Source organism: Mus caroli, unplaced genomic scaffold (assembly GCF_978045245.1).
Source record: "Mus caroli unplaced genomic scaffold, Mus_caroli_1 scaffold_10, whole genome shotgun sequence".
NCBI classification, from domain to species: Eukaryota; Metazoa; Chordata; class Mammalia; order Rodentia; family Muridae; genus Mus; species Mus caroli.
Genome location: NW_028227265.1, coordinates 16,554,070 through 16,578,238, shown reverse-complemented (window position 1 = coordinate 16,578,238; position 24,169 = coordinate 16,554,070). Strand labels below are relative to the sequence as shown.

Genomic DNA, 24,169 nt, shown 5'->3' with positions numbered 1-24,169 from the left:
TTTTACTAAAAATGTAACTTGTTTGTTTTTTTTTTTTCTTCTACTTCAGGAAGTTTGCAGATACGATACAAGCTAAATAAGTATCACGAACTTGATGTCATCAGCTTTGACTTGAAGAGCATGGCAGATGGGCAGCTTCACCACGTAAAGATCAACAGAGAAGAGGGAATGGTCTTCGTGGAGGTAACAGAGTTATCCAAAGGTCACGTGAAACCCTGGCATGGGGCACCTAGAGTTACCCAGGAATCACAGTAGCAAGGATATCTTCCTGTGGTATTCAGTAGACCATAGGTCAAATCATCAAATGTGGTCAGCTGTTCCCCCACTCCCTCTTTGTGGTTTGGGCAAAGGTCTCTGAGGTACTATTACTATCTGGTGCATGAAGTGCCAAGTTTGCCTTGCCTGTTTTATTTTGCTCAGAAAGGAAATGATGTCTAGTTTCTCAGAGACCTACTGGTGGGGCCATCAGTCCTCTTAGGAAACCCACTTACTTTAGATGGGCATAAATGCAGCAATCATTCGACAACAGAAAATAATGACTGAAATATCAGAATAAGTTTGAAGAAAGGATGTGATTCACTGCAAAACGGAATTATTCGCCTTAGAAGCTTTTGCCAAAAACCACTAATGTTTCAGCTCTACATAGAAGAAAATTTCTTAGCTGCATGACTCCAGGAAAAATCCCAAGCTAAGAAAAATTATTGAGGTAAAAAAAAAAAAAAAACCACGTCTTTTTGTTGGCTTTACCAAATTTGGGTTTCTTATGCAGTGGAGATGGTCCAAACACTAAAGGGAAAGATAGAAAAGTGGGTAGCTATCTGAGCATAGAGTAAAAAACATCAGATTTTGAATGACTACGTTTTAAAATTTCATTTCCTTAAACTATTATAAAACCACAATAACAATTTCCTCTTTTTTTCTTTCTTCACTTCCTCTTATTATTTTTTGACACAAAACAATGGTTATTGGAATGGCTACATTTCAATGGAATAATTTTATAGATTGATGAGAATACAAGGAGACAAACCTACTTGTCGTCAGGCACAGAATTCAGTGCAGTCAAATCTTTGGTACTGGGCAGAATGCTAGGTAAGTGAATCTTTTCCCTAGTCATAATGTGTAAGCATGAATCAGAACGAACATGCACACATGCACACGCAGATGCACACACACCTTATCATGTCAAAAGGAGTACCTTGCCTTATTTTAGTTGGGTAGGAATTGATGATGGAGGTATCTATCAGTAGTGGTGGTTTCCTTTGACTGAAGGTGGCAGTGATCTCTGCCATGTGTCAGTCATTGTAATTGTGCTAGATAGCTTCATGTCAACTTGACACAAGCTAAAGTCATCTGAGAGGAGGGAACCTCAATTAAGAAATTATCTAATAAAAATGTGCAAAAAGAAAAAAAGAAAAAGAAAAGAAAATGCATGCTTATGATCAGGCTGTCATCTAGCCTGTGGGGTATTTTCTTAATTAATGATTAATAAGGAAGGGCCCAGTCCATTGTGGGTGGTGCTATCCCTGGGCTAGTGGTCCTGGGCTCTATAAGAAAGCAGGCTTCAGCATTCTCCCATGACCTCTGCATCAGCTTTCGCCTCCAGGTTCCTGGCCTGCTTGACTTCTTACTTGCATTGCTTTTGGTGATGAACTGCCATATGGAACTGTGAGGGAAATAAACCCCTTCCTCTTCCAGTTGCTTTTGGTCATGGTATATCAGCACAGCAATGGTAATCCTGACTAAAACAATAATAAAACCTGATATTATTTTCCTACATAAAAAATACCAAGGTAGGAACAGCAGTGGATACATCAATCAGCTGCTATTGTTTGAATGTCACCTATCCCTATAGGCTCATGTGTTTGTGATCCCCAGCTAGTGATGTTGCTATAACCTTTAGAATGTAGAGCTGTGAAAGGTGATGCTTATCACCGGGGGAGGGGGAGAAGATAGATTTGGGGCTTTATAGCCCAGCTTTCCTTCCTGTTCACTTTCTTCTTCCTTCTTCTAATAAGATATGACAAAACTAGGTGGCCTAAGTACCTGCATCCTTCAGGCACCATAGAGCCTCTATCCATCTTGTCTTCTTTCTCTCTATGATGTTTTGTATCGCTCTGCTTACAAGCCAAAGTAACACTTCCTCTCTTGAGTTCTTGCCAAACATCTGCTCTCGTAGCAGCAAAGAAGGTAATGGGCATGTTTGGAAGATATACACACCTTCACCTAATGATGAAACTGGAACGAGATGTAAAGGAGATGAGGGCTGAGGTAAGGGGAGCATGATTTTGGCTGTGCTTTGTGCCATGTTTCATCTGTTCTGTGATGTATTTACAGACATTCTTACTTAGACACACCTAAATGCCTCATAATTCTTATTCATTTCTATTATTAATTACAGCAATCATGTTTAAATAAATATATTCTACCTCTAAAAAATTCATAATAAAAATGCAGCTACCAACAAGGACTATATTGAAACCTGTGAAGTCAATGTAAGATATTTTATTTTCAGTTATAAGTAAACAACTGAGTCACATTATTTTATAAATGGGATCTTTTTTTTGTGGTCTGGTTTTCATTCCTATCTGATATTTGGTAGCAACCTAGAATATTTTGTCCAATGTAATTTTTTATCTTTTGACCTTGTCAGTTTTTTGTACCTGGATTAATCATTCCTTATGTTCCCTGTACATCATCTTAAAATCCTGAGAATGTTTGATTAAACCCATGGGTGAATGATCAAAATATTGGCCCTGGAGAAGGTTAATAGCTAGCTTTATAAATATTTATAGGCTTTCAGGTATGGATGAGCACCAAAATTATGAGCTCCTGTTCTCCGAGCAGCAAAACTCTCCTAAATCTCAACAGCCATTAAAACATGTATGTATCTTCAACAAGACTTAGTTATTGGAAAACATAACAAAAAATTCTAAGTGACCCTCACAGGGTTAATTATACATAGTATATAATTATATCATATATCTAACTATTTAATATTGACATATCATTTACTCTGAGGAACATGCCGAGTCCAGCACATTGGATATAAGATGGTGATTCTATTTTACCTTGTACCTTTAGGATGGACTCAGATCCTAAACCAGATGTGTTAGTCAGCAGATGAAACAATCTGCCTTTGAACCTATGCATTTGAATACTTATTGGTTTTAGGCTAAATAAAACTTAAGTGCATAGAGCAATGAGTAGTTGAGTTGGTGGCATATAATATGATCCTGGCATTTGGGAAGCTGAGACAGAAGGATCCTTAAGGTAGCAGATAGTCTGGTATGCACAGAAAGAGCCTATCTCAAAATAATCAAAGTTGGACCAGGATGACACTAATAGGCACATCAGGGGCGGACAGACAGGGAGGAGCCCACACAGCACAACAGGAAACTGAGGAAAGCTGGGGGTGGGAAAATTAATCGTCCCCTAAGAAAGCAACACCATTGATGGCCCAATCCCAAATAGCCAGTGCTGAAACACATGTACAGGTAGCATTCTATGTACTGAGTAGGTTATATTTAAGAATATATATATATATATATATATATATATATATATATATATATATATACATACATACTTCTATACATCTATGTATATATACATATATACATACATATTCCTATTCTTCAAATTCACAGTCTCTTTTTCATTAATTGTTATTGCATAGGTATATATGTATATGTATGTGCACACACACACACACACATACATACCCATGCAATTGTGAATTTGAAGGAGAACAGGAAGGGGAGTATGGGAGGGTTTGGAGGAGGAAAGAGAAAGAGAGGAATACAACTATGTTATCATCTCAAAAAAAGAAAATCCAGCTTTAATACAAAGTTAGCAGGTTAGTTTCTATGGCCACTCTGGAAACTAATACAGAAAACCAGGAGCATGGGAAATTGCTAAGTTGTCCTCTTCAGGCTTCACTTCCAGTGTCTTTTACAGCACACGCTGTCAAGCTAGTGCAGAATTACAGTTGAGATGGCAGAATGTAGCAGTCTCATGGTATTACGGGCATTCCAGTTTGAAGACAAGGTTATGAGTTGGTCCTCGGTCACCATCCCAGATTTGAAGACCTGTTGAAATGCAACAAGCTATGTAGATACTGAAATATTTACTAGCAATCTTTAAATACAGTGGGAAAATATAGTTTATATGTTAAGGCTTTTAAACTTGAGAGTAGGCAAAACCACGTGAACTCTGTCTCCCAGGTCAAAACTGCCTGCTGTTCCGACAGACAAAATTTACTAAACATGGGGACATCATGCAGCCCGTTCTCATTTACCACTCTCTTCCATTACTTTGACCTTCCTGAATTGTGTGAATTATGAATTCTTTTCTCTTCAATATACTCTTTCCATTGGGTAAAGTTTTTTTAAAAGCCAAAAAGAAACAAGACCAAAACATTAGTTAGACCCTTAGTTAAAAACAGAACACAATTTTGCAACTTGACTTTGAGCAATCTCTGTGCCCACTTCAGGGAAATGTTTCTATTGTTTTAGGCTGGTGTGGAGGTATTTGTGTTAGCCTTTGTGAATTGGTGGTTTAGGTTTGGATGCATAAAGAAGGTGCTGTTCAGATCATTTCTTTTCATAACAACAGTGTTTTATTCCACTTATAGCAATAGCACTGCACAGAAAGCCAACGGGAATTTGAGAAAGAATGAAATCCTGTCATTTGTGGTAAAATAGATAGAACTGGAGGTCATCAGATTAAAGGAAGTTAGCCAGGCACAGAAAGGCAAATGCTCTATGTCACCCACTGCATGAGGATGCTCAAAAGAGTCAATCTGAATGCAAAATAAAGATGACTAGAGGTTGCAGAAAGGGTGAAGAGGTGCTTACAGTAAGATAGAAAGAGTAAGGTTCCACTGCACAGTGGGGTGTAGACAGTTCACAATAACCTAGTATTTATTCCATGAGGAGACAGAAGAGAGGCATTTCCAGGCTCCAAATATAAAGAAATAATAAGAAAATTGATATGCTGGACCCTTGATTTGGTCAAAACTTACCATAAACATGCGTTAAAATATCACACTGAATTCCACAGATATGTAAATGAGGCAGGTTAATAAAAATTTATTTTTAAATTCAATTTTAAGTAAAATTGAAACTCTGCCTACATTTTCATTATGAGACCAAGTCAACAACTGTAAGTAGCAGCAGCAAGAAAATCGTAGCCATAGTCCATCCCATTCTTATTTTAGCTGTGGGGCTAATTTCTTCCCAGTTACTTCATGACTCTGTGCTATGGGGCAAATAGATGGGAACAATGAGAACCCAAGACAAAGCCACGGTGAGGCACAGGGGAGGTACCAGGAGATGGAGCCACACCCTGAGCTGAGGACAGTCTGTTGAAAACCTTACTTGATAAGCAAAGTCAAAGAGGTCTACCAGTGAGCCTAGGTGTACATGGGTAATTCTATTCATACAACTAAAGGTTAGCATCCCATCGTATAAGAGTGTTCCCATCTTCTTTCAGATTGTATTATTATTAGACTATAGTCTGTCATTGAGAGGAAGCATGAATCTATATCACATTCTTGATATCAAAAAGATATATGAAGAAGGCTTTCTGTGCATGATATCCCTCAAACAATAGTATAAACTAATAAAAAATAATCAAATGAATAAAAAAAAATCTTCCCAATTTTAAGAGCTTTTGGGTCTATCAGATTATGAAATGCAGAACATATGTAAGCTGCAGAATATGTGACCAACATACTAAATTATGAACAATATCGACATCATATTTTGCCTTCAAATTTAACGCCAGGATTTCTGATAAAATCTTTTTTGAGAATAGACATATGTTAGATATATTATAAAATAATTCAGATGCATCCTGTGAAGAGGATTGTCTTAACAAGACTGTAGAGTGACATTTGTTTTCCTTTTTCAGTTGAATGAAAGATAGTCATGTGGAGTTAATGATGTTAATGTTTTTTATTCAAATTGATTATTATTCAAATGTATATCATTCATGTTGAAAAATTATGATTAAAATCCAAACTGAGCCATGAACTTCATAACTTAAATCAATGTATTCTCCCAGAAGTATAAGTGATCATTTATTTATCATGTACCTTAGGTATGGATCTGGAGAGACGACTAATCATTTGTAATTCAAAGGCAATTAGTAACTTGTAGTCAAACTTTGTGTGGCAAATGAATTCATTATAAAGTGGTAGAGTGCATATGAGTATATTCTAGTACAATATATTAAGTTATCACAAAATAGATTGGCAAGCTGGTTAATGAAGATATTAATTTTCCCAGAGTATTGCTAACTTTTGAAGTTATGTGTTGTTTTGGTAGAGGTCTTTTGGGAAACAATTGCCAAAAAAGAGAGTAAACACTGGGAGATTTTTATTTAGAGAACACTGCAAGAGAAAACATAGAGGGGTTTGGCTGAGTCATGCAAACACAGAGGGAGTTGGCTGAGTTATGCAGCTATCATTTCAAGTGGAAGGACTGGGGTTGAAACAGAAGTCTGTTAGACCACTGTATGGTCTAAGAAACATCCACCAGAGTCTTTTGGGTGCTCTTGAGTCCAATCAGAGAAGTCCCATTATTATGCAAAATTAGAATGCAGGCTATTTCTAGTCCTTGGCCAGGAGCAATCTGGTAGAAGCATCACATTGTCGTGGGTTTTCAAGTAGACTGAGAAGCCTGGCAGTTAGAGTCTAGCTGAAGATCTCTGAGGCACATTTTCATGGGTTCATATTTATCAAATATGCTTCTTTGGTTTGGTTAGTCCATTTGTCTCATTGGTTCATATATTAATTCAACACATGCTTTGTAATTATCTGTTGCATATCATGATCAGTGAGGTAACCATCATGCCTGTTCTTTTAGAGCTTATAGGAAGAGGTTTACAGTAATTGTAGCATGTTCTTGTGTATTTAATTGAACATAACATACTCTAGTTGTGCTTTACATGAAATGAGCCCATTTCTTTCCAAAGTAAAATGTACTAAAATACTTATTTTTAAAATAATAAATTCAGAACATTTCTTGTAAGAGGCAGAATATAAAATCAACCTATGTTTGTTTAGTTACATTTTGTCTACATTTTCAACCAAAAACTTAAACTATTGAGCATCTACTTCTTTGACTGACGAAAGCACAGAAAAACAGAAAATTCTATTATCCCTGGAGTTTCTTTAATATTCTTTTAAAGTTGGGACGGAATACTGTCATTGTTTGCTATTACTAGTGGATACTAAACAAAGTGGGGACGCTTTAGAAAATCATATCAAACTGTTCCACGAATAATCCAGTAACTATTTCTAAGTTCCCGTTACACTTAAAACACAGAGGGACTCAATAACTCTAGCAAAAATAGTAGATTTTAAACTATGGGATGAAGATTAAGGTCTTATCCAGGACGCTCACTTCAGATAGGTCCATATTGATAGATTTTTATCCCATTTGCTTTTCAAATCCATCAATTTCAGTAAAGTTAAGATTTGAGATATATGCCCGGGTAACTGTATGTGTTAAGATGTCTATTGAAATGAGAATCTAATGTCTATTCAGCTCATTCTGAGAAATGGCTATGTGGTATCATGTCTCATAGCTGTCTTTTTTTTTTTTTTTTCTGGGGCTACAGAACTAAGAAGTATACCTCCTGCCAGGCAGATTTAGGCCAGATATAAATACAGTTTGGTCAGCAAGGAAAAGTGAGTTTATCAAATGTCTCCAGAAGAGGTTTAAGGGCAAGATGGTATGTGCAGGATTCCTTTATGCAAAACTTACTTCACTAGCCAGAAGTGTGAAGTGTGGTGACCTAGATAACCCAAGGACACTGACTTCATTAATAAGCTGTGTGGTAACTCTCAAATAATGACTAGTTATTTTTAAATCAAATTGAAAAGGGAAGTGCAAGTTAGAATAAGAAAGATACAAAGACCAAAAATTAGTTTTGAGAATTCATTAGTTCTATAACCTATAATACTTTAAATGTGGCAGACTGACTTCAAGGCTATGTGTCCTTGTCATATGAGGGTCAGTTACAGAGGGTCTTTTATGTCATTGTGAGCTGGCTTTTGTTCGACACTTATAAACACCATTTTTCCTAATCCTGTTATGTGACTGGAGCTGAGATGTATCATGTCACAATACCCAAGGGATAGTCATGATGCCAAAAGAAACACATTTCCTGATTGTAATTATAGAACAAATGATAAGATGGAAATTGGGGCTTTTTGTCAGAGCATATAATCATGAGTAAGTGGCTCCTGTGGGATGGGCAAGCACACTTCTCCCAGTGAGCTGTCTCACTCAGTGCTACCATTTGGCTGTCAAGGACTATAAAACATAGAACTCTGCTTACACTTCAAAAACATCCCAACCGCGGAAGTGAAAGTCATTGATCCAAAAGGCATGTCATATCAGGAAACCTGATAAAAATCTAAAATCCTGATTGAAAAAAAAATATGTCAAAAACAATTCTGAAATAAAAAGGAAAGAGACATTGTTTAATTATGAACATGCTTTAATGTGTCTATACCAGGAATACCTAAACAAATAAAGCTATGATGTACCAGTTAACATAAAGTGTTAGTAAACTTATTATTAAAGTATGGATAGGGGAGAGTAGGAAGTGTTGGCCAGAGTGTAGAGTCTGGACACAGAACTGTTGCCATGGAGAGAGGGCACGTCCATAGGTAGGAGATACAGAATGGTTTAGTCCAGCAATACGCTTTAAGACTGGTTAGAGCATTAGCAATTGCGTTTGTCAGTGCTGCCTGTTAAGTATAATGGAGCAATAGAGATGGAACAAAAGATAACAATGTGTGTACCAATAATCACTTATTCCTGAGTTGTTCCTGAAAGTCAGGTTTGTTAGCACTGACAGAAGAAAAACCAAGTTGTTATACTTCAGATTCAATCCTGGAGGAGAGAGGGGAAAACTGACCCCTTTCATTCTCATCTTTCCTGTGAGATGCAGGCAGGGCACTTCCCCCCCCCCCCTCCTGAGACAGGGTTTCTCTGTGTAGTCCTGGCTGTCCTGGAACTCACTCTGTAGACCAGGCTGGCCTCGAACTCAGAAATCCACCTGTCTCTGCCTCCCAAGTGCTGGGATTAAAGGCGTGTGCCACCACCACCCGGCTAGGCCACTTCTTTATTAAGCATGTTGTTCACAATTTTCATAAGCTCCCATGTCAAAGAGAAAGGGAAGGTGTCTCGATGGTTAGGGGTGTGTACCTCTCTTATAGAGGACCCAAGTTTGATTTCCAGTATACACATCCAGAGATACAGTTTCCTCTTCTGGCTCCCATGGTCACTGTACTCATGTGCACATACCCACATGCATGCATACACAATGTATATACATAGTTAAAAAAGGTAAATGATTTGTCAAAAAAAATTCCCTAAGTTAAACATTTGTGAGGAGATTTTATAATAAGAGATTTCTCTGAGATGTAATTAATCAAAGAAACATGTAGGCATAAATTGTTTTGATAATTCATTAAGCTTTTATTGGGTTACAATTATACCACATTTTAAAAAATCTCCTAATTAAGATAATCACATAATCTTAAAGTTGCATAAAACTTCTCATGGGAATTTATGCCCTTGTTTTGAATAATGATATAATTTAATTCATTGTAAAAACTCAAAAAAAAATCACTACTCAGAGTCTGGATGAGGTTCATACTTGGTCTTTGTTGTTTTGTGTGTCAAATACATAACCACATATGCAAATAGACATCAGTGATCTGTTAGTGGTTAAGGATGATGGTGTGGGAAGGTAGGTGGCAGTTTATGGTTCTGCTACTGTTGGGCTCTGCTTCCTTCACCTTCTTATGGTTGAGTTCTGAGACCTGCTTGTGGGTTTCTTTCCACGTTAGAAGAGATTTGAAAAACCTGCAGATCGTTTTCACTCGACTTGGCAGTTGCTTTAGTATGTTTACAGGTGACAACCCATAAGGGTCCTTGGTCTCTTCTCAGCCTGTAGATTGGAGAAATACACTTGGATTTAGGCAGTGACATTTAGGTAAGGTCTAAACAAACCCAACCCAACCCAACCCAACCCAACCCAACCCCAACCCAACCCAACCCAACCCAACCCAACCCCAACCCAACCCAAACCCAACCCAACCCAACCCAACCCAACCCAAACCAACCCAAACCAAAACACCATGTGGTCTAAGCATATCTATTCTGTCTTCCAAGGGGATATTTAGGAAGGTTTAAATGTCCATTCCAAGGATATATCAGGTAAAAATCTGCAAAGCCAAGGAGGTATACTCAAACTTTCTTAGAAAAGTTGATTTCATTTTTAGATGAAGATGCTATTTCAGTTTCAGCTATGTGTCTATGTGTGCATGTTTATGCATGTGAACCTACATGCACACAGAGGTTAGAAGGCCAGGATCACTGAAGGGGTTTGCAGCCCCATAGGAAGAACAACAATATAAACCAACAAGATTGCCCCGCCCCCCGAGCTCCCAGGGACTAAGTCACCAACCAAAGAGTACATATGGAGGGACCCATGGCTCCAGCCTAATATGCAGCAGAGGAAAGCCTTGTTGGGCATCAATGGGAGGATAGGCCCTTGGTCTTGTGAAGGCTTGATGACCCAATAGAGGAATGCCAGGGTGGGGAGGCAAGAGTGGATGGGTGGGAGCGGGCACCCTCATAGAAGCAGGGGTAGGTTTAGAAGAGAGGGATCAAATCCTCTGGGGAGGTAGTTACAGATGGCTGAGTTATCTGACATGTGTGCTGGGAATTGAACTACAACCCTCTGCTAAAGCAACATGTGCTCTTCAGCACTGCTCTGCCTCTCCAACCAGAATTAGATTTCTCAAAGACACCAATTTCACACATCTATGTCTAATGACACTTAAGATGAGATAGGCTCTTCTGAAGTGAAAGAGCATTAAGGTTCTTGAGAAAGCTACCTACAAGTAACTTTTGTATGAATTGGGTGGTGGAGTTTTACTTCTGTGAGCAGCCGGTTTGTGAGTGCCTGGAGATTTAACTTCTCCTTTGTCCTCATAGTTTTTGGCATCTACTTTGCCATTTGCTTTCACATTCACGACTGCTTTTGTTTGGTGTAAATATATATATACAGGAGCAAAAACATCGGCTTGTTCTAGCCTTGGCTGCTCCTGTGAGCTCCTGTGATTCATGACACCACTTTCTGGCAATCCTTCCTTATCTTTATCTTACATATGAAAGTTATTGAAATCCTCTTTGAAGCTGGCCCCCCTTTCTACAGAAGAAATTATAAACTACTGGCGTTTATTCTTGTTGGAGTTCTTAGACTTTTAATTCGCAGTAGGTTATGAGAGCCATGAGGAATTTTATAAAGCACTCCTTGTCATTGTTCTTACACTGACTGCCATATCTTCCTAGAAACATCCTTTCTCTGTAATAGAAAGGTACTCCATCAAATCCTCATTTCCGGGAACTCAATTTTTCTTGTAGGCTGTTTGTTGAATGATTTCTTCTTCACATACGCAGAAGTTACTCCCTTTGTTGGCATATACAATTGAGGCTTACTTTTTAATAGGGAAGACTGCTCCAAAAGTCTTGAGTCATTGAGGATTTTTATGGCCAGAAACAAGAGCTGAATAGTTTTGTTCTCCATTCTCTCCTCTACCTTCACTTCTGTAGTCCTTCACACTGGGTTGGCATTGGAGGAATCAGATAATGGAAAAGAAATAGATTTTGCTCATTGACATTGTTAGAGTAGTTGTCAGAACATAGGGAGGATGTGAAGGCTTTTCTAAGGCCTCGTTTGCTTTTGAGAAACTCCAGTCTACTCCATTTATGTTGTCTCAAAACTGGACTAAATTCTGAGAAGAAGAATGCAAGTTCCTCAAAGTTTCTTCCCGTGCCCAATTCTCATGCTAACCCTTCTACCAGAGGTCCCGAAACATGGAATTTTTTGTTTTAGTTGAATAGAAAGGTCATATCTGGATGGAAGAAATCCGGGGGTTCTCTATCTAAGGGATGGAGTATCTTTGTGCTCTCCTGGAGAATTTTCATGTAGAGCATTTGAATTTTATACATTATTGGGAATGTGGGGCTTACCAAGGTCTCTAGACCATATGTGTGAAGATCAGTACCAGAGCATACCAGTTTGCATGTTTTCCCAGTTTTTCAATGAGCTTCTATCTGGTACATTTCCATTTTGTTGTTGTGAGGAGTGGTTTCCTCTGACAGCTTAGGTCAATGTGACACTACAGGGGGACCCATACTCCTGTGTGACCTACAGTCTCTGAGTTTCAACTATCTGAGGCAGGAAGTAACTGGGCACTAGCAAGCAAATGGAAAACAGAATTAAGTTTTGGGTTTTGGGCTCTATGCTTAACACATTCAGGGGTATCTGTTCCCTTTCCCTCTTGGTCAGTGCTTTCAGGAAACACCCAGAGTTTGCAGAATGCTGTAAAAGCATCCAATGTTGTTTTTAACTAATCTGCCAGGCTCCTCTCAATCCATTCAAGCTGACAGTCACAATTAATCACCAAGAGGGATTCAACTTCTAGGAAAACAGAATTAAAACCAAAACCAAAACAAAAACCCGGCCATCAAGATTCTCTACATAAATTAAGCTATTTAAGAAGACAGGCAATACAGATTAAACACAGTACATGTAATTTAAGTCGATTTTAGTAAACCAAAGCAAAATGAAACAAAGAGCTAGAAGAACTAACTGAAAATAAAACTAGATAAAATATTGACACTTGCATTCAGTTCCTAGAAGATGAAGGGAAAGGAAAATGTTTGACCTACATGGAAATAAGTTATGGTTGGTTAATGGATGAGAAAGTAGAATAGATTTTCAGAAGTTGCAGAGGAGACACAGGAAGAATAAAGTCCATCCCAAAAGGGTATGGTCCAAACAATAGTCAGGTGAATTCTTAAAATAAATGTTTTTATAAATATCTGTAAGTCTGAAATTTGGTTGTTCAGCTGAACATGGGAAGTTTGTTTCAGGAATCCAGTGCACACTAAAATATGCAGATGGCCTAGTGACTCATAAAATGTGAGGTTATTAATATAGAGCCTGCATATGCCACCCACATATTTGTAGTCATGCCTAGGTTACTCATAATGCCTAAGACAATGGAAACGCTATGCAATTAGTCATTACACTCTATTGTTTAGTGAACAATGTCAAGGAAATGTGTGCCATACTCAGCATAGTCTCTTTTTTTTTCCAGTGGGAGAATGGCCTTTATAAATAAAAAATACACATAATTTGAAGTATAATTATGCCATCCTTTAGATCCTAACTTGTAGAGGTTGACATGCCTAACTAGTGAATATTTAATCTGACTTTATTTTTTATTTTTTTAAGTTTCTTTTAATTTTTGAGACTATATTAAAATTACATTTTACCCTTCCCATTCCTCCCTCCAAATCCTTACATATATCCCGCTTAGCTTTCTTTCATATTCATGGTATCTTTTTAACTAGTTGCTATAGCATGCATATGTGTATGTAAATATAACCTGCTCAGTCTGTACCATGGCAGGTATATGCATGTTTTCAGGGATGAGCATTTGATATTAGATAACACTTTAAGAAGATAGTTTGGGTCTGTGGTTACTTCAATGTAAGAATGTGGAACTCACAGATATTGAAGGTTTGTACATTTGTCAGTGTGACTGACATGATAGTAGACTGAAAGATTTTTATTTCTGCGTGGTGAAACAGCCTAACATCCAGCGCTGAGGACTAAAAAGTTCCTTTTAGCTTTCAGTTCCAATCATGGAGAAGTCAAGGCAGGATCTTGAACCAGCTAGGCACTTCACATCTACAGTAAAGAACAGAGATACTACAAATGCGAGTGTGGGCATTTGCTTGCCTGTGATCATCACAATCTCTCCACTCTCATACAGATTGCCTAGCAAATCATCCTACCCACAGTAGGCTGGATCTTCCTACATCAATTACCTTAATTAAGACAATCCCCTGTGGATATGTGCCTAGATGAACTTGATCTAGATAATCCCTCACCTAGACTCTCTTCACAGGTGATTCTTAAGTTGTGTCGAGTTGACAAACTATCACAAGGGTCAGTGATATATCTCTGGAGCTCTTGATCTCCTGTGTGAGCCACAGAGTGATAAATGCTCACTGCTATCCTTATCTAGGGAGGAGAACCAGAGAATCAGGTCACAGCTTCCCAAGGCAGAATATTTGGGCCCAGATTCCTGTCCTCTGAGGCTGTTATGGCAATAGCTATGCATGTATAGCAGCTGGATTCCTGTTCCTTCTGTCCTTATTCTGAGAGTTGGCTCTGTTGAGCCTTTTCACCGCTACTGCTAAGGTCTCTCAGGTTAATGAACAGAGGATTTTAAGTATGGCTAATTAAGAAGGAGATGATGAACTCTTCTGGAAATGATTAAAGGCCATAACCAAAAAGTGATGCCGTGTCCCTAATCTCCAGGATTCTTTTTATAGAGAATGAGTCTCATAATAGGAAACCTTTCATCAATGTTATTTTTTATCATTAGATATAAAATGTGAATGAAAATGGAGCCAAAAGAAAATGGTCTTCAGAAACCTAGCTATTACAAGAAATGACAGGCTCAGAATTGAGATGCCCAGAGTTACTTAAAAAAATAATGTTCAAGCCCAGATAGCCCTCAAAGCAACAACAACAAAAGACACTGCCGGAGATACGAGGACAGTGAAGGAGAGGCTGAACCCTAAAGTGATCTGTGAACAAAAGGAGGCTGCGATTTGGGTTCCCAGTAGGTCTGGGGTCCAGAATATGTTGTCCACATCCCTTTAACAACAGATAACTCAATAATAGCAATTCTGAGCCTAAGTGTCACATCTGTGAGTCAGCAAAAAGATACTCCTGTGGCCACTGTGAAATTTACATAATAGGATAAAAGCCTCTTAAAACAATGTGCTTCACACACTTGAAAAACTCCTAGTGTCTGTTCCATTATTGACAGAAAAAGGCACATCTTTGTGCACACATGTGCAAATGTAAGGGAGGGTGATGGTGCCATTTTTGAGCCTGTTGGATGGAAGACTACATCATTGTATAATGGTCTTTATGCTTTAAAACGCCACAGTAAAAGCTGGGTGTGGTGTATGTCTATGATCCAAGTACTTGAGAAATTGGTGCTAGAATATCAGCTAAATAGTATCTTGAAGGCTGTCCTGCTTTATGCAAGACCTTGTCTCAAAAACCAAACCAAACCAAATCAAACCAAACCAAACCAAACCAAACCAAACCAAACCAAACCAAACCAAACCAAACCAAACCAAACCAAAGCAAAAACAGCTCTATAATAAATTCCCTTTGTTTCCATTTAATTCTGGTAAAGCAACTGCTATCTGTATTATTGGTTAGCTATTAAATTAGCATTTGAATTAATCTCTGATCCAGAACAGACTTATTAACATGGGAGGAGTGGTTATCTATTCATGGAGGTCACCAATGTATTTCTTCATAAAAGGCCACCATTGAGAAAGAAAGCACTGTGATACAAAGGTCCTAATGGGGGACATGAGTACGGAGACATGCTAATGCTTTTGGATTTTGCCTCTCCCACACGCTGGTGTTAGTCCCCTGCAGTGTTCAGAGGGAGTCATGTGGCATCAGAAGCTCTTAGCTGGAGGACCTTCTTAGGCTGGGCAATGGCCAGGGGAGCTTCCTAGGCCAATTTTCCCTCTAGCTTTGGTTATTTTCTTGGCTTGAGTCTCAAAAGCTGAGCAGAACTAATCTCTAATCCTAGGACACATCTCTTGATATTGATCGCACACAATAAATATACTTTGATCTATTCTAAAACATCAATGGCTAAGATGGAGCTCTTGGAAGGGTAGTTGCCTAGCATGCTCAAAGTCCTAGGCTCGGTCCTCATTAACAAATAAAACCAGGCATGGTGGTACACTCCAGTAATCTGAGAACTTGGGTGACAGAAGCAGGAAACTTCCTTGATAGCATATGGAGGTTGAGAGTAGCCTGAAGTTCATTGCGCTATCCTGTCTCAAAGGAAGGAAAAAAAAAAAAACACTGTGAAATCATGTGGACCCCTCATTAGTTCATAGCCTCATCCATTCTGACTGTTTTAATCATCTGCAGAGACTACAGTGTTCTTAATGAGCCATGCTTACAAACTTTCTTCATTAACCCTGAAGTCTCAGCACTGCTTACAGAAAGATGCAGCCAATCTATTTCTCCCAGTAAAGACAGAAGAGGTAGCAGTTGGACATACGTGTCTTGCTGTTGTGTTCATGGATGCAAGGTATCGGATGTCTGCATCACTGCCTTTCCTGTTGGCCATTCTTAATCATATTGTGTTGTTTCTTTGTAGAGTACAGTGATGTAGACCAGGAGACTGCATTGGCTGCAGCCCATGGCTTCACAGGTTGCCTCTCTGCAGTGCAGTTCAGCCATATTGCACCTCTGAAGGCTGCTCTGCAACCCGGTCCCCCAGCCCCTGTCACCGTGACAGGGCACGTGACTGAGTCGAGCTGTGTGGCCCCTTCTGGCACTGATGCCACATCCAGAGAAAGGACGCATTCATTTGCAGGTGACTTAAGATTCTCTCCCTCCTCAGTGATAAATGGACTTGTCCAGAGTGGGCATTTTCTTAGTTTTGTTGTGATTTTCCAGATGGCTTCTGGGAATTGCTTTTGTTTACACTTCAGGTCTCCCTTTCACCCATTCTTTCCTGAAGTCTTGATTTCATGCTCATTTGCAGTTGACATTGTTAAAATTGAGAACTACAGGGACCCCCAGCCCCACCCCACGTTCGTCTGTATGATTTCAGTCTGGTTAGAAACTTGGGTCCTTCAGCACTTCCTCCTGTTGCTTGGGTGGATCACTCTGTCCCTTTTTTGTGCCTTTACCTTAGATCACTCTGGAACGATGGACGACAGAGAGCCTCTCACTCATGCAATCAAAAGCGACTCTGCAGTGATTGGAGGTAGCTGGCAAGCATGAGTGAACTTTTTGGTGGGGTCTTATTATTATTATTACTATGATACTGAATATAAAGTCTCAGAAAACTATCTATGAAGAATCCATGTATTTTCACTGGGGATGTTGTTCAGTGGTAGCATGCCTGGCCAACAAGCATGAGGTCTTAGGTTCAATTCCCAGAATGGGGAAGTGGGAATGGTCTCCATGTCTGAATTACCATATCATGAATCTTAGTATTTTATTTTTACATTTTTATTCTTGGTCATTTCATGCATGTATATAACATATTTTGATCATGTTTATTTTCTATTACCCTTTCCTACCTTCTCTTACCCCTCTTAGTCCATTCCCACTGAACCCCTTTACAGCGAGTCTCAACCTTATTTTCTTGCCTCTTGTTTTGTGTGAGCCACTGTCATTAGGTTACCTGAACAAGCATAAGTACTAGGCCATACTAGACCACAGGAAACTTACCATTAGCTACACTACTGAAGACAGCAACTCCCCTACTCTGGGCATTAACAGCCAAAAGCTCTCAGGAAGGGGTAGAGCCTCTTGGCTGGTCTCCCATCCTTGATGGATACCTTTGATGGACAAGAGTGAGTTCACAGACTCACTCTTATGCACACCTTTCCAGGCACTGAATTTGAAGAAAGGGATGGGCTATAACATTTACTAGGATGGTCTCATAGGATCTTCATGAATTCTAGGCATCCTTGGAAATTTTCTGTGTCAATGTGGATCATCCCACTGAAGCATCACACTCCAGGATCAGTTGCTAAGCTGTGTAAAAATGAACAGTACTTAGCTTAAAGCCATAGTGACTGCTGCATGCATTTACTTCCTTAGATGTATCATTGCTTCTGCAAGGGCCCATGTGAAAGCAGGGAAGTTTGAGATTAACGTTAGGTGTATGCAGTTTGCGTTTCTTTACTGCTTACTAAAGTAGATATTTCATTGTTCAGACACACCTCTAAAAGAATACTGCACTTTCGGATTTTATGAAAGCGTAGGTTAATAGGTTGAAAGTGGTTCATAGTAATCTTAAATTGCCAAATTCACACAAAGAGAACTTTAAAAAGATCTTTACTGTGACAGCATCATTTTTGGAGGTATACGTTATTTAAAACCAAACTCAGAACTAAAGCTTTTTCTCCCTGATTAGTGCTCGTCAGAGGCGATTAATCAGAGCACTGAAATGTTAAGTGCTTTAACATTTCTCTGCACTCTGAATATCGTATGGATGCATAAAATAAATAACTATTCAACCTTATATCCAGATAATGTGATTATTCATAAACTTGAGAAACTTTTATGTGGCCCTCATACTTGATTCGCTTACTAATGTGTTTTAAATAGTTTACTTTTAATTGTGTATGTGTGGGGCATGTGAACAGTGAAGGTGTCAGTGGTCATTGGTTTTGCTCAACTTCATAAAAACCTAGTCAATCTTAATTAAGAAAATGCCTTCATAAGATTGGTCTACAGGCAAGTCTGTATTGCATTTTCTTGTCTGGTTATTAATGTGGGTGGGGACACTCCACAGGACACAGTACCACCACCACCACCCCTGCAGGTGGTCCTGCGTTACATGAAAACAATAGCCTGAGAAAGCAAGGAGGAGCAAGTGGGTAAATAGCATCCTTCCATGGCCTCTGCATTGATTCCAGCCTCTAGATTCCTCCCTTGAATTCCTGTCCTGGCTTCCCTCATTGGTGGAAAGTGACCTTGTAAGATTGAAATAAGCCCTTTCTTCCCGATGTTGCTTTTAGTAATGGTGTTTTATCACAGCTATAGAAACTTAACTAAGACAGTGCCCCAGGTTAGAAGAGGGCACTGGATCTCTTAAAGCTCAGGGTACAGGCAAATGTGAGGGGTAGGGACTGAACTCCAGTCTTCTGTGGAGCAGTACACATTCTTAACTACCAGGAAATCTCTCTAGCCCCGGCCTTTTAAAGATTTACTTTTAATTTTGTCTGTAATTGTGTGTAAGTATGTTTGGGGGGGGGGATGAGTGTCTGTGTACTGTCTTGTACTGTCTCTTGTTTATACTTAAACTTTCTCCAGCAGCTAGACCCATTTTTAGATGTTAAATAATAACAATCACCACAGATTCTCTTTTTGTTATTTCTGTTCTCCCCTTAAATTAAATATCTATAAGTTAAAGATACATGAATTAGAATTCTTTAATCTCCTGACAAACAAAACAACTGTTCCCACTCCACCTCACCCCACCCCACCCCCTTTTGTGAGTTTTTAGTTTAATCTTGAGTTTAGGTAGTTACCAGAATAGTCTAAGGGAAACATGTCCTACAGTAAAGCCCTACTTTAAGTTCTAAGATTTGTAAGGAGCTCAACATTTAAAAGTAGGCTTCTTGCTCAAACAAATTGTCTCAGCCAGTGCTCTTCTTGCTTAGTTGCATGCACTCGTGCACACATACACACACACACAGGGCAGAAAGAGGTTTGTCCCTCAAGGCTTACTAAGGTCCATGAAACCAGCATGCTGTCTCATTTTGATCTTTGTGGGAATTGAGCTTTGGTAGCAGAGGAGCAGCTGGAAATGGCCACGTAAACTCGAAAGGTCTCATGCCAACCATGTGCAATTTGTCTGCTCATTCACAGCATAGGGTCCTCCACTGTGGTGTGCTGTCTGGTAGTACTGAGGTAGAATTTTATCCTGTTGTTGTGCCAGCCGGTCACAAATCAAACCCAGTGTGTAACCGTAGTTGATGTATTCAAATACTTTCCAGAGTAGATAATCCTCTCGTGTTCTCAGCTGTAGGTAACCATCCTCTTTGTTTATAAACAAAGTAGTATAAAAGAGGAGGATAGACTTAGCGAGATGTTTTAAACTGATGGGGCACACATGGAGTGTTTCTGGCCAGACTGTGAGGATGCAGATTCATGCAACCTGCATATATTGCTCCCGAGGACCATCCATCCACATGGTGGTTCAAGGGCATAGAACAGAGCAGTTTATTGTATTTATTCTGAATATATTAAATTTCTTGTTTGGGGGACAGGTAATTTTAAGGCATTTTCTATGGCCACAAAAGGCAATGACATGAAACTTGCCCCAAATTGAAAGAGATAAATTGCATACTTACAGAAAACAAAACAAAAACAAAATGAAAGAGTCAGAGCCATTTCTGATGCAGATCATCTGGATGTCCCATCTAGACCAATGTGATGATGTGATGGTGACATTTATTTTATAACTTCAGTAGGACTCTAACATATTTTATCATATTTCACCATGTATATTTCAGAATCCCTCTCTTCGAGTTAGAAACTTTATAATAGGATGATTGAACTAGCTTTAGCAACTTAATTAATTGTTTTTACAGGGATGAGAGGCAAAATATATAACAACACATGAATACTCTGATTAAATGTGTTATTGATGTGATTAAGTAGTGATACCCATTAGTAAAATTACCAAATGCATATTAGATTCATTACTATCTTTCTCTGGTAAGCCTGACGTAGTCAAAAATTGGCTTATCATCAGCAATATTACCATGGGCCATGAAGAATCTGCTTAGTGAGTCTTATTGAAACTTCCAAATACCTTCAAGTCTTGATTTACTTTCATTAAAACAGCTACATTTATCTGTACTGAAGTGGAGTCTGAGGGCTTGGGATGTAGCTCAGCTGGTCAAGTGCTTGCCCAGCGTACATGAAACCCTGGATGCCATCCATGGAATAACATAAGCTGGATGTGAGTGCACACACTAGTGATCCTGTCCTTAAGAGATGGGGGACAGGGTGACCAGAAGTTCAAGATTATCCTCAGCTACAGCCCTGGTTCAAAGGCCCCTGAGACCCTTTTTCAAGGGGACAAATATAAACAAACAAAATGATATAGAATCTCAATTTTTGCTAAGCCAAATTTGATCCACAGTTACTTTTATACTTTATATTTTTAATAACCCACATCCATAAGTGGCCCCAAACCAGATATGCCAGCTAGACCACATCAAATGGACATGTGGCAGCTACCTATTTCATGTATAAAAAGACTGAACCAGAGCATCATTGAAAATGAGTTTCAGATCCATTTGGACAATGTAATGAAAGCTTCTATCTCGGTGGGGCAGTGGTGGCGCATGCCTTTAATCCCAGCACTTGGGAGGCAGAGGCAGGCAAATTTCTGAGTTCGAGGCCAGCCTGGTCTACAGAGTGAGTTCCAGGACAACCAGGGCTACACAGAGAAACCCTGCCTCAAAAAAAAAAAAAAAGCTTCCTTCTACTCTAAGATACTTACATAATGTTTTATCTTGAAAGTTCCTAGTTTCTTTAAAAGATTCTAAAAAATACTTCAAAGCACGTGCGCACTCTCACATACAAGTGCACACACACACACACAAACACACACACACACACACAGAACTTACATTCATCCATTCATGTCCTCATGACAATTTTAAGGAAACTCTCAAAATCATGGTGACAAATGATACTTTTCCAAATTCTAATTTTCGTTTGGCTCTTGAACTTTATCATTAGGATGAAATGCCATTAGGCGACTTTACTTGAATAACAGATTTACTTCATCCACTTTAGAGAGAACTAGGAAAGATGGATATCTGAGCCACAATAGTTTGCATATTAGTTGGCCTTTCAAATAAAAAATTGGGTGACTGCAGCACAAAGGATCAGTTTAACTCATGACTCAAATGTTTGCAGAGTATTTTCTGGAGTCAGGCATCACTCTTCAGCATGGACCAGACATACTTTATGAATATTTCCTATTTTAACACATGGCCCATTAGGAAGACTTGTAGTCAGGCATCTAAACTTAATGATATGAATAATTTTTACTGTTTCATTGAGGACATCCTTAAATGAGTTTGACTTTTGCCTGACAGTGCAATCTCTTCTGCTTCATAAAGTCAATGACTAGTTCTACAGTCTGATGTCCCAGTCTTCATTTGGGCTAACCACTGAACTTTCCCCTATCTTTATCATGCACCATTGGTGAAAAATTTAATCTCAGGTACCTGAGAACTCTTATGAAATTCCTGATTACATCATATGTGTCACCATCCTAGGGTGTTGTGAGGACTATCTGGGCTCCATGATCGATCGCATGTCACCCCAAAGTTGATAACCATGGGCTCAACTAAGAATTGTAATACTTCAAATATTTACAAAGAACACAGAGTTTTGAAACCCAGTATGCCTCGCGAAGAAAGAATTTAAACATATTTACATTTTACTAGTACTATTTGGGTATATGACATACTCTTCAATAGTTGATGGAAAATAAACTTCATGGATATTGTTAGGTATTCAATCACTAAACATGATCCTTGTACTGCATTATGCTTAACTATAATTTTAAAAATAATTAAAATGTCTTCGTGTTTTATTATGAAGCAACACTTGGTCATAAAATTATTTAACTAATGTTTCCCGATGAAAGGAAACCCATGAAGCAGATCCAATATAATGCACTTTCAGGATAAATGGAAGAGACCCCGCAAAGTTGATAGAATCCCTAAATAAACTTAATCCATTACAGTATTGCTTGAATAGAAAAGGCGAGATGTTTTGTTGTTTCTGGTTTGTATCTTACAGATGGTTGACTTCAGTGGAAAATAATATTCCCTGAACTAATTAAGCCATGAGGTTGACACAGTGTCTATTCTGATCAAGGTCCTGACTGGGTATTTCTTTTCTCTTTCTTCTGCAGGTCTGATAGCTGTTGTGATCTTTATCTTGCTTTGTGTCTCTGCCATAGCTGTTCGCATTTATCAGCAGAAAAGGTTATACAAAAGAAATGAGGCAAAAAGGTCAGAGAATGTGGACAGCGCCAAGGCAGTTTTGAAAAGCGAGCTTCATATTCAGAATGCAGTCGGTGAAAATCAGAAAGAGTATTTCTTCTGATTGGCAATGATCCTCTTAACTTGCAAGGATGAGTTCCTTTTAATAGCCAGGGGCTCTCAGAGGACGAGAACTGCTCTAACCCTGACCGTACAGGCGATGGATCTGCAGCACGGCCATCTTGCCATGTCCAAGCTCAGAATGGTTCCAGGCAGCCTCCTCTAGGGATGGGCTCCTTCCAGCCATCATTCTGTTAAGAAAGGAGCTCGCTATTGGTGTCCCTTTCCAACTTCTGCACATGATCAAAGCCAAGTTTAACTTGCTTCACAACTATGGTTTTTAAATGTGGAAACTTTAGCCCTTCTCTTCACCCTGTAAAACATAAGTTTTGTTAGAGGTAAGAACTCAAAATTGGACTATAAATGGCCTTGCTTTACTTCAGACCAAATGTCCTGTTTGCTTTCGTCTTCACATGGTGTTGTTCATGAGCCTGGAAATGCTTCTGAGATCCTGTTTGGCTGGTGTTCGCATCTTCAATGGCCAAAAGTCTATACATAAAGCCCCTTTGCCTTTCTCTGTATTACATTCAATACATCAATAGTCTGAAAAATTGTTTTCTTGTCTTTGGCTTGTTTGTATTGCTCTTTTTCTATTTTACTCTTTTTCTGATACTTTTTAATGCATTTTGTTTTGAGTGTCTGACTTTTAAATCTGAACACACAATTCCTATATAAAAAGACTAAGAAAGTATGGTGGTTGTCGGTATGTGATATCACGTCTCTACAGAGAGTTTCTTGTCCTTATTTCATGATGACTGGTTAAGACCCTGAGCAATTGTAATTTTCCAAAGACTGTACAATGTTTTCCATTAAACTTGTCACAAAACAAGTCCTAACACAGCAAAAAAAAAAATATTTTAATTGCAACTGTATTACCTCAGATATATGTAGGAGATGATTTCCCCAAACATTAAAGCAGTTATTTCTTAGGTTTATGTTTTTCTAAAGGTAATTGCCAAATTTTCATTGATCTCTCATGAGGATTTTCTGTGCAGTGTCCTCTTGTATGTTAGAGAAGAAGGAGATAACACGAGAGCCCAACTCCTCATTATAATATTCAGCTCTGCTTCCGGTATGAACTTGGCTGTGCACTAACTTCCAGTATATGTAGCTTGTAATCTGAGTTGTAACGTGCCCCCTATTTTGCAACAGATAGATAAAAGTAATAGATATTGGCTCTCTTATCAGACTTATGCTCAAACTGTTATTCTAGTAATGTCTCCTGGAGGATGATTAAGACCTCAAAAAGGACCAAGAATCAGTATAATATACTCACTAGCCCACAGTGATTGGAGTATGTGTATACAATGGGAGGTGGAAGCAGTGTTCTTAACTTTATGAAACTTGTAACA

The 24,169-nt window shown here is 38.8% G+C and overlaps 1 protein-coding gene across 2 annotated transcripts in view; it reads left to right on the top strand.

Moving 5' to 3' along the window:
• Cntnap4 (contactin associated protein family member 4) overlaps positions 1 to 23,376 on the top strand; it is a 289,760-nt gene extending 266,384 nt beyond the window's left edge. For both annotated transcript variants that reach the window (XM_021169778.2, XM_029480968.2), the window contains 5 exons: positions 50 to 183; positions 1,002 to 1,089; positions 16,316 to 16,534; positions 16,859 to 16,930; positions 22,628 to 23,376. In XM_021169778.2, the coding sequence (XP_021025437.1) occupies positions 50 to 183; positions 1,002 to 1,089; positions 16,316 to 16,534; positions 16,859 to 16,930; positions 22,628 to 22,821 (707 nt within the window). In that variant the 3' untranslated portion in view covers positions 22,822 to 23,376. The remainder of the gene's footprint in view (positions 1 to 49; positions 184 to 1,001; positions 1,090 to 16,315; positions 16,535 to 16,858; positions 16,931 to 22,627) is intronic.
• Positions 23,377 to 24,169: the final 793 nt, after the last annotated feature.